Source organism: Grammomys surdaster, unplaced genomic scaffold (assembly GCF_004785775.1).
Source record: "Grammomys surdaster isolate TR1022 unplaced genomic scaffold, NIH_TR_1.0 67, whole genome shotgun sequence".
Classification (NCBI taxonomy): domain Eukaryota; kingdom Metazoa; phylum Chordata; class Mammalia; order Rodentia; family Muridae; genus Grammomys; species Grammomys surdaster.
This window is the reverse complement of record NW_021604569.1, coordinates 8,559,077-8,570,707: the sequence shown is the minus strand read 5'-3', so window position 1 is coordinate 8,570,707 and position 11,631 is coordinate 8,559,077. Positions and strand designations below refer to the sequence as shown.

The following is an 11,631-nucleotide window of genomic DNA, read 5'->3' as shown; positions in this document are numbered from 1 at the left end:
TTGAATATACTTTTATTTAGATTGCAGCACTAACAACATGATAGACTTTCACAAATCACAAAGCACATACTATTTAAAATATTTAGCTGTTCACAATTTGAATGTAGCATTATTACTGTTTGGTACTAGGCTCAAAGACGACATTTTGATTCCTCAGCCTTGAGATGTCTGCTGACGTCAACACCACTGTCTAGTCATGCAGAGGAGAGAAACTCAAAAGCTGTTTCCTTTTCCTCGGTCAGCTCCTTTGCAGTCAGGTCCATCTTCTCACGGGAGAAGTCATTGATGGGGAGGCCTTCAACAAACTTCCAGGTCTTATTCTGTCAGAGAACAATGGCAAGAGCTTCAGCTGAAGTGACAGTGACATTTCAGCAGGGGACAGCCTAGCTTAAAATGGTAACTCAAAGCACACCTGTTTTAAAGCCTGACTCTAAACTGGAGTCCACTTTTTAAAATCATACTCAGGATGAAACCCAGCCAGGGTCTCTTGCATATTAGGGAAGAGCTCTTCCAGAGGCCTAGGACTCAAATTATTAATATACAAACTAGAAGTACTTCAATGTGGGGAGCAAGTATGCCCTGTATGAACAAATATGTATAACATGAGACCCCCATGTCACGGACACATGGGGATGGCAAAGCTTCCTTAGTCCTGGTAGTGATACTGACAGTGCAGATAGTGTCAGCCAGATCACTCACAGCTTCTCCTCTTGCATGACTGCCCCTTCAGAGACTACGTTAGTCATCTGCCTCCTGTTCAGCTCGGAGTTTCTAGGATACTGCTGGTACAACTTTATCAGAGCGCCTGTCCCACCCTGTCCCAGCTTTCTGAACATGCCTACGACTTCTTCATTCCCTCAGGTCAGTCCCAAAGTGATGAGAATCATGACACTCGAGTCTGAAATGCACTGAGTTTTCAAAGAAATCCATAGAAAGTTATAAATTAACCATGGTTATAACAAAGAATAATGCCGAGTACTATGGGTTTGTGAGAAAATAAAATTCTATTTATGGGTACAATACAGTTACTGTAATAACAAAGTATCTAGTAGTAAGAGTTAAATAGTGCTTTCAGATCAGTTTTAGTACTGAATTAAAGACTTGGCATTAGGAAGGAATATCTATGCATATATGCTATACATATCCACACATGTGTGTGTGCATTCCTCTTCCATGTCACCCCACCTTGATCACGACAGGGAACGAGTAGAGCAGGTCATCGGGGACACCATAGGAGTTGCCATCAGAGATAACGCCCATCGAAACGAACTCTCCCTGAAAAAGTTTACATTATCGTAGCTTACAGGGATTGGTTTACACAACCAACTAACAACCTACTACAATGGAAACACGACTCCCTTGACTCCCTGCATACCGACTGTGTGTGTGAGGGGCCAGTGACCACACTGGTTCACAGACATCACCTCATCAGTGTACACATCAGGTCATATGTAAAGGAGGTCACAGCTTCACATTCATTTTTTTAAAAGATTAAACAATTTTTTAATTTTTGTGTTTATATCTATCTGTGCATGCACATGTGTGTACAGGTCTCTTAGCTCTGTAGTTATAGGTGGTTGTGAGCTGCTTGACATGGATGCTTAGAACGAACTTGGCTCTTCTGCAAGAGAAGCAACCAATCTTAACTGCTGAGCCATCTCTGTGGCCCCAACACCGTCCTTGCTTCATAGTTGAGAATACAATGGCTCAATACAGGTTTAAAAAAGAATGGCTTATCATATATAACTACATTTAACTCCTAAAATCCTGTGTGATAAATATCATGGAACAGTTGACAGCACAGCTTAGAAAGGTTAAGCAACATTTGGGGGCTTCTTGGCTAGCAGGCATGTGGACTAGGAAATGAACCCAACTGGCCTAACTGCTCTTTTTACATTCTAGCATCCAAAGACAAAACTGGAAGAATGGCTGTATAAATGAGAACCCTCACCTCTGGGGTTCCAAACCAGATGTCTCTGATGTGGTCTGAGATGGCTTTTGCAGCAGACATTGCACTGGACAGCTTCCGAGCTTTGATGACGGCAGCACCACGCTGTTGCACAGTCTGGGTGGGGCACAGAGAGACAGTGTTACCTGAGCATGCCAGCACAATCCTCATCAGTTCTACATTTACCCTGCGGGGAAAGACCACTGCAAGCATGGCTTAAAGAGTTCCCTCCAACGTTAATCTTACTATCCTACTTCAGTTAGAAGCACCATTTTGTAAAGGTAGAAATTCCTATAGAACATGTGACACTAAATACAGAGAAGCAGATTTTGGTATAAACAGAAGTGGACGGGTCTGTTTTTCTGACTTGGAGAATCTCAACTGTCATAAATCAGGTCGCATCAGACAACGATAACCATCTTTTTGCACACTCCAAAAGAATATATTATAGTGAAGCAGCAGCTGTCCTGGCAGACATTCAGCTCAGCAGTGTGCTGTGCTGGTCTCTGGCTGACTGCTCAGAGGGCTCACAATCTTCTTACCGTGATGAACTCTCCCTTCAGCCAGCTGTCGTCTTTTAGGGCTTCATACACACCGACTTCCTTTCCTTGCAATTTCACCTTGGCATGATTGACATCTGGATACTGGGTTGATGAATGATTTCCCCAGATAATGACATTCTTTACATCATCAGAGGTTACACCGAGTTTAAGAGCAATCTAGTTCAATTTAAAACAAACACATCAGTGAGGCAACTGATTTTTATTCCAGATTGTGACTTGTTTGAAAGACGCCCTTAAGTAAAGGTAAAGAGCTTCTGAAACATTAAGCAAATACAAGCTACATGGACTTGAAAGGAGCAAATTCTATTGTTCAGCAATATCCTAAAACACTTAATGGTGTCAACAACTATGAACTTGAAACCTTGCAGTGTAGAGTATCTAAGAACATCCTATAATTTATGGTTAGATTATTAGCACAGTCAGTTTACCAGTGTAAAACGGTAACCAGTAGGTGAACAGATTTCTAATACATATATATGAGCCTTGTTTTGTTCCTCTCACATGGGATGCCACCTTATCATTGTGGTCAGATACTTTAGGTATATTTATCCTAATCTGGTGTTATTTTTGTTATGTGCAATACACAAATTAATTTTCAATTATAATTAGAGATGTTGTTATTAGGAGAGACTCACATTATCAAACTGTTGCTGCCCCTATTTTATAGATTTGTGGACTAAAATAAGAAGTCTTGTGATGTAACTTATGACAGAATGGTCATTTTGATAAACTTAGCAGAAACTGAAAATATTTTAAGCTGAAATGTATTTAAGACACAGATCATAATGAACTCAGCATGCTTTAAACACACTCAGAACACTTGCATTAGCCTATGGCTATACAAAATCTGCTCACATAGTCTTTCATAACAAGATATTTAACATTTATGAATATTTATACTAATATTTATACTTTGGGTAAAAACCAGAGTGTAGTAAGGACTTAAGAACTCTTGACCTCTTGAATATCAGCTTTAACTCCTCAAAAATAGTGAAGATGACTGCCTAGGTCTCTAGGTCTGCTCACTGCAGGCTCCTTAGCTTCCTCTCCTTTGTTTATGTCACCTATGGTCTCTTATTCCTTTGATCTCTTGCGCTAACAAAGCACAGGTATTCTGTGCCTAGCAGATGCTGCTTCTGATTGTAAGTCATGTCAGAATCAGGGTGAAGTTAATACATATAAAGGGTAACATTTCTTGCTTCCTTAGGCAAACTTTCAAGTTTGTCAAACAGATCTATTAAATTTTTGACTAATTCTCCAGCCCTAATTTCCCCTCCCTACCAGCAGTAGCTCTGTCAGACCATCTTGTATGTACATATATCTTATGCATGCATACATCTAGCATTGGGTTTCACATACAGAGTTCAGTAGGTGATAAAGCAGTCACTGGTAACTAAAGTTTTTAAATTTTTGAACAAATCATGGAGGACTTGTCATGATTCCTGTAAGAAAATTTTATTTTGGGTTTAATTACTTCTCATTTGGGTAACAACTTCTATAAGAGGAAGAACTGCTTCTTCAAAAACTCTTGACAGCTCTTACTCTGCCAGATTGACATACTGAAATACTGAGACTGCCTAGCCAAGCCTGTGAGGAACAGACTGTGCACCAGGAAAACTTCGCTCTTGGTTCATTCATGACTTTTGCCCCCACAAGGGAAACAACTTTCAATTTCAAGCATTAGGACAAAGTGCCACTTTGTGAGATTTGGGAAGCAGAACTGTCCAACTGCTACTGCTACCAAGGCTTCAAGAAGATCATGGAGCAGTTTGCCAGTGTCATCTCATCAGCCCACACCCACAACTGCAGTCAAGTTCTCTGCGCCTACACTGCCCTCAGGCCTAGCCTGGCTCCCAGTCAAATCCCTCCCTTTCCAGCCACCATGTGACTACTACTACCTGTAGCCCAAAGCATCTCACAGATTATCTAATAACTGTGTAAGTTAACTGGAGTGTTGAAGAAGATATTTACAGTATGGCTCTTTCAACTTTAGGCTATATCTCTCTTAATAATAAAAACAGTGATAATAGCAGCGAATCTTTCCTATGTTTTATTATGTAATAGCACCATGCTAAGAGCTAGTAAAATGTATTTAGCTTACTTGCTACTACTGTATAGGACACACAGAAGGGTTTAGTTTATATTCTGTGAATCTAGTAGGTTCCAGCATTAGTACTTTATGACTTTAGGCAGGTTCCCTGATCACTTAAAGTCTCATGTTTCTTATCTGTAAAACAAGCACAATAAATACCTCATCCAGTCACCATGAGAATTAAAACCCATATAAAGCACCAAATTTGAGGGAAACTTAACAGACGTAAATTATTTTCTCTCTTATTGGATATTCCAGAACTGAAAGAATCAACTCTCAGTGTAAGGCAGTGTTTTTTTTTTTTTTTTAAACTTTAAACACATATCTTTTTCTGCTTAAGGAATTGTTTTCGTAAAGCTCACATGATAAATAGTACAAGTCCACAGAACTATACAGAAGCAATGACCTGTGGCTGAAGCAGAGTGGACAAAACAGTGCTAGAGAGAAGGGAAGAGCGCTGTCCTCCAGAACGCCGACTTCATCTGACTTAAGGACAGAGAGCTACAGAAGCTAGCCTGGATGAGTAGCTTGGCTCCCAACAGCGTGAAAAGCTACTGCTAATCTCTGAGCCACTGGGTCCTTTGACATCTAAATCTAAGCCTCCAAGAAATAAGGATTTATATGACTTTAATAATTACACAAAACATTTTAAAAGATTAAAACTGAACATTAAAAACAAAATTTGCTGCAGAGAAAAATGAAGTATAAACATACACCACTCAAGTCTTTTGTTTTTGTTCTACAACCTATGATGTGATTAAGCTAGATTATATGTCGTGTGTTATTTCATTTGTAACTAACTTTTAACTACTAAAGCAAGACAACATTGGCAACTGTACTGAGTTATAATTGGATATATATATTACAATTGTTTCACAATTGGTTAGTTGAAGATAAAACTAAGGAGGAAGGCCAGCTCCTTAACTCCTAAAAAAGTTAAGATCCCCTCCCCCCCTTTTTTGTTGGTTTCAACAAAACCAACAAATGCACAAACCAAAATTTAATTATTTTAAAAGTAAAAGAAAAAAGTTTCAAAGCTGAAATTTTTAAAATTTAAAAGTCGTTTATCTTACTTGAGACTTCGCTCGGTTGTGGTCCAAGCGAGTCAGGCAACTGAAGTTCTCCTTGGGGATGGACGGCGCCGACTTGGAGGCTGTCAGGCAGTTTGTATTGGCTGGGTTTCCCACAACAATGACCTAGGTGGGTGGGAGGCACAGAGCACACATTGACACCGGTCATACAACTGGACTAAAACACTCCTCACAGGGCCTCTGTATCAGGTTCCTATGATACAAGTCAGTTTCCAGCTGGCAATATCTAGGACCTAAGGGGGACACGTCTTTATATTTTACTATGGGGACAGATCATCTATTTGTGACACACACACACATGCATGCACACAAGCAAGAAATCTAAAGCTTCATCTTGGAGTTAAGTCATTGATAAAAGTTTCCTGTTTTAGGAAACCAACTTGTTTTTGTGAATTAAGTGTTTCTAAAACTGAATCCTAAGAATTACCTAGGCTATTTGGTAAAATACAGATTATCTTCACAACTCCTCTACATCTAGTCAATCAAACATATATACATACATCTTTTTTTGCCTCTGAGTATCCCAGTCTGTGAGTATTTTCCTCAGCAAAAGCCTCCCCCTCCACCCCTTTTTTGCAGAGGTAGAATTACCAAGTAAATAGAACCACAAGACCAGGCAGTCTGAATTTTACGTCTGAGTACCTCTGTAATCTTTTACCAAGAGACCTGTGTGTTCCTATTCATTCTTGTTCCTTGTTAATGATTACAGAGAAAACTATTCAAAATGAAATCTATAGTAAGCAAAAATATAGGCAACAATGAAGTATTATAAACAGGTCACTTGTGAAGAATGGCTTTGGGACATTGCGACAAACTTGGAATGAATATAAATAGCTACAGAAACAGAAGAGGAAGTCATGAGACGGCTGTAACAATTCCATGAACACGCAGAGGTGCATCTGCAGTGACTGACAACAAGCACTCAGCAGCCACCTTCCAGAACACAGATGACTCTGAAGGTCTCCACAAGTACCCAGAGCAAGCAGCACAAGAACGGTGTCTTCTTCCCTCCATGTCTGTCCGTGCTCGCTGACCTTTGTATAGAACCAGAAACTAATACAAGCAGTTCTGGTGTTTAAACATCAAAAGCAGAAGTTTGAAATACAAGTAAGAAACCAACCTCATAAAATATGCTATGAGTTACCTTAACTGATTTCTTGGCGTATTTCTCCAAGGCTGCACCCTGGGATTTGAAGATTTTCACATTGGCTTTCAGTAGGTCCTTCCTCTCCATGCCTTCTCTTCTTGGCATGGAGCCCACAAGGACAGCCACATCCAGGTCTTTGAAGGCAATCTCTTCTTTGTCTGTTGCAATGACATCTGTGGACATGGCAAACAACACATAGAGCTACTTAAATGCCCAAGTTGAAGTTTCCCCTTTCATACTGAATCTCCTTATTCTTTCGAACTGCTAAAAGTTTACTTTCATAGTTTACATTAATGCACTTTTCAGAGGCCTAAAAAAAAAAGATAATACACTTGCCTAATGACCCCTAAGAACATAGCAGAAAGTCAGTAATTATTTTGTGTATATATATATATATATATATATACACAAAAAAATATATATATATGTGGTTACATATATAGTAAACCACCAATAATTCAAAAGAAAAACTGACTCACCTAACCTTAAGATTGTAATTACTCCAAGGTTTAAGATACAATCACAAACTGAAAAAATAGTGTTTACCAGGGCATATTCTAATAGGGATAATGCTAAGGACTGTATTCTATCAAATGTAATCTTCATATTTCACAGATGAAGAAACTAAGGCATAAGTAAATTAGTGCCACTATGATAAGATAGGGAGGTTGGTCCAGAGTTCAACTAGAATTCAGTGTCAATCTGATAAACATATAACTTGTTTTTTGATCAAGGAACATGCAAATTGTTTTCCTTTGAGTGTATGATAAAGGCCATAGCTGAGAGTCAGCATTTCCATCTGTAAAGTGTTAGGCTAGTAAACTCATGTCAGACAGGTTGCTGAGACCCCAAACGGAGGAACGAAAGAAAAAAAAAAGTATCTATCTTCCTTTCCTGTCGAGCCTTCCCTTCCCTGTCGCATTTATAGCAGTCTGAGGGACCATTGGGCCATTAGTGACAGAAGGACTCAGCATAAAAATGAATGTAAATAGAAAATGCAACAGAGGGGCTGACTTGGAAAGGGCTGTAAGGAAAAGAAGCCACAGAAAGGCTGGCACAGACAGGTGCGTAGACTCTAAAGTTTGGAGCCACCCAACAAATGATCTGGAGAATCACTCTTCTAGGAACTGCTTGACTAGACACAGAGTTCATGTTTTCCCTTAAGCTGGGCAGTTTAAGGACACTTTATCCATCTCAAACCAGTGCTTGGCAAATGAAAGGGGAAATACACAAGGAACCAACTAACACCCAGAGCAGCGCGCAGCCTGCAGAACATCCTTTGGAATGGAAAATTTTCTGTTACTATTACTTCTAAATAGACTTCAAATAGCAGCACAATGCAAACAACCTGGATATAAAATCCTTGAGCATATTATATTTAATGAGTATTATAAATTATATGTAGTCATGAGGGAAAACAAGCCTGACTTGCCACTGATTGCTTCTTGCTTTTATACTTATTTTTTCTTGGTATTTGTGTTTTTAAAAAGTAATGTAGTTTAAACAACAACAACAAAACACTTTTGTGAAACAATTTCTAGCTGACAATATCTTTAATAAAAATCTTAAAAAAAAAATCCACCTTTGGTTAAGATACGAAGTGCTATATCATCTGTTTTCTTTGATTTTCCAACTCACCCTGCAGAAGGGGAAGGGCACAGTCTTGCAGTTCCATCAGGACACCGTCCAGAACACCCATCATGGGGGTGATGTCCAACAGCACAAGAATGATGGGCTGCCAAAGAGCAAGGACAGCGGGCGGTGTGGTTACGGCGGAGGTTGGTGCAGTTACAGCATTCTCTCTCACACCAAGTCCCACCCTGTTTTTGTTTATATATATTTAGTTCCCAGTAATTATGGAAGGGAGATGCTATAGCTTGCTTAGTAGCTGCAGAAATGATTTCTTTTTATAAATAGCTAACTATAGACAACTATGATATCTGACATGAAGGGAAAATTCAATTATCTGTAGGTCGAGAGAAAAAATTAAAAAGACTTTAAGAAAGGATTTTAGTTTACGTATCAGACTTGTTGGAATTAGGGGTGCCTGTTTCCTGAGGTGTAAATTTCACATCTGATTATTTAGGCTCAAAACACGATGATTAGAAAGGAAGGACAGATTCTACAACTTTCTTGCAGGCCCCTCCTCAGGAGTTACTCTCAGCAGTGAGTGACACATTGAATGTTGCCTGCTGGTCAGTCACACTAAGCTACAGAAATACACCAGGTGGAAGAGCTCCGATTCCAGGTGATTTTCAGTGCTCACAGGGTAGCCTATAACCATCTTACTAGTGTCTAACTTATAGCAAAGGACTCATTACATTTCTGGGGCTGTCTATTCCTTCACCATTGCAGCTAAACACAGAACCTTATTAAGAACATTTTTCTACTATAGTGCCAAGGTTTACTTACAGACATGCCCCTACCTGGTCTTTCCCAAAGACAGATCCATTTCCAATACTGTACAATAGTGAATATGCAATCTGACCGGCTGCTCCAGTCACAAGGACTCTGATTGGTTCAGACTGTAATGAAAAAGACCCACAGTTTATTAACGTGTTACCTTAATAAGGCAATGCGTGCTTTAAAAGTGAACATGACACCATAAAGTCCCTTCTTGACTCACTCAGAAAATGAACAGGCTTGTTTTTAGTAAAGACAGCATGTACAAATGAACTAAGCAACTTATGAAATGTGTCCTTTGGCGGCATGCTTATGAAGCGTTCTTTAACTCTTACTCAACGGGAGCAGAACTAAAAAGTGCAGAACTGGATTTACGCATGTAACCATGTCCATCTTTGGGGGACATTTTGTCAAAAAAGTAGGCCACAATGTCTTACCTATTTTATGTGGTGATATAAAGCTGGTAGGCTGGAAGAGCCTTGGCGATCCCTATCATGCAAATCCCTGACCCACCTCCTCACTAGTCCCCAACACCAGGCAGAGGAGTAGCAGTGACTAACATTTTCCCTTTACTGTTAGCCAAAAAAGTTGAATAAAACAAACCTGCTTTGAGTTAACTGCCCAAGAGCAAAAACAATCCTGCACTTAAACTCAGAGATCCACCTGCCTCTGCCCACTGAGTGCCTACATTGAAGGTGTACATTGCTATCCTCAGGGTTAAGCCTTTATTTTTAAAAAAGATTTATTTATTTATCTTATGTATGGGAGTACACTGTCGCTGTCTTCAGACACACCAGAAGAGAGCATCAGATCCCATTTTATATGGTCATGAGTCACCATGTGGTTGCTAGGAATTGAACTCAGGTCCTCTGGAAGAGCAGTCAGTGCTCTTAACCGCTGAGCCATCTCTCCAGCTTCAAGCCTTTATTTTTAAAATTGTATTTATTTAAGGTGTATGGTGTGGGGCATGTGACACGGCTTGCTGCAACGTATGGGAGTTGTTTTTTCTTCCATTCTGTGGGTCTTAGGGATTGAATTCACGCTGTCAGACTTGGCAGCAAGCTCCTTTTACCCACCGAGCCACCTTGCTGTCCAAGTCTTTAGGTGTTTTTTTAAGGAGAAAAAAAAGTGAGAAAATGATTAATTCTGAAATATAATAAATTTTAGTATTGGATATCATACTAAATCACAATGGCAATAGCTGACAGTCTTATTCCTAGGGAAAATTTATTTTTTAAGAAGGAAGAGAAACTACAGGGGGAAAAAATACAATAGTTATATAACAGAAAGAAGCAGCTGTACAGGCTAAGAGACTAAATTAAATAAGATACATAGATAAAAATAACAACTGTATTCAAGCTGAGCACTGAGTAATGGAAAAAAATTAAACTAAACCCAGAGAATTAAAAAAAAAAAAAAAGAACTAAGATAAATTGTTCCCTTCTTTGACAGTGCTGAGAACTGGCAGGACTCGGGGCTACCCCAGTCCCTCTTTGCGTGAAGAAATGGTCCAGTAAATGAACTGAGGTAGAAATATTTGATTTCTTTTTATTTATAACCACCTCTCCTAGTGACTCATTCCTCTGAGATGGAAAGACAGACAGCCTGGAACTGACAGTATCCAGAAGCACGGTGCCCAGAGGTTGAAACAGAAAATTCACTAAATAAGTATTGTTATAAAATCTGATCATAGCAGATTTTACTTGGATTTCTTCCTCAAAAACATAACCAGGATAGTAGAAAAATATAACCAAAAGCTAAAACCTCAGAACTCTATGGAGAAATTCCTCTTGATTCCTGGATTTCTCTCCTGTTTTTCTTTATCTCTAGATACATCAAATTTAATACCTAAATAAGCCAACTTTAGTAAAATCTATATTAATATGAACATAATAAAACATGTATCTATGTCCAAAATAAACTATATGTATGAATATAACACACTATTCTACATGGTTATTTTCTGCTGTACATAGCTGTATAAGACATATGTTCTGAGATATCATCAGGAACAGATCAATCTTTAATCCTGTATATGTATTTCATTTTGTCAGCTTTCCTTTTGAAGTTAAGTGAGAAGGGAGAGGCTGTTCCCCTCTTCTCTGGGCTTTGCCTGTTTCACTATCTTCTAGATTCTAGTCACTGTTACATCCCACCAGATAGATAAAAAGAGGTGCACAGCTGGAACTCAAATACTTGCTTAAGAAATAGCTGCTTCCATAAAGACTGAAATGTACACAACTGGAAGCAAATTGAATGTGCTTTTTAAAAGTGAAGGTGTTTAGCCAGGTAGTGGTGGTACAGACCTTTAATACCAGCAGTTACATATTTACACATCTGTCACTCAAGCTGGAGTGTAATGTTTTCAGAGCAATTTTCCTTTGACT

General features: G+C 39.0%; 1 protein-coding gene across 1 annotated transcript in view; it reads right to left on the bottom strand.

The window, feature by feature from the left end:
* Positions 1–11,631, bottom strand: part of Mdh1 (malate dehydrogenase 1) — a 16,537-nt gene continuing 4,906 nt past the window's right edge. The window contains exons 2-9 of the mRNA XM_028778576.1: positions 9,268–9,366; positions 8,480–8,576; positions 6,839–7,014; positions 5,677–5,799; positions 2,491–2,667; positions 1,952–2,065; positions 1,186–1,275; positions 1–320 (exon numbers count right to left, since the gene is read on the bottom strand). Of these exons, the coding sequence (XP_028634409.1) occupies positions 195–320; positions 1,186–1,275; positions 1,952–2,065; positions 2,491–2,667; positions 5,677–5,799; positions 6,839–7,014; positions 8,480–8,576; positions 9,268–9,366 (1,002 nt within the window). The 3' untranslated portion in view covers positions 1–194. The remainder of the gene's footprint in view (positions 321–1,185; positions 1,276–1,951; positions 2,066–2,490; positions 2,668–5,676; positions 5,800–6,838; positions 7,015–8,479; positions 8,577–9,267; positions 9,367–11,631) is intronic.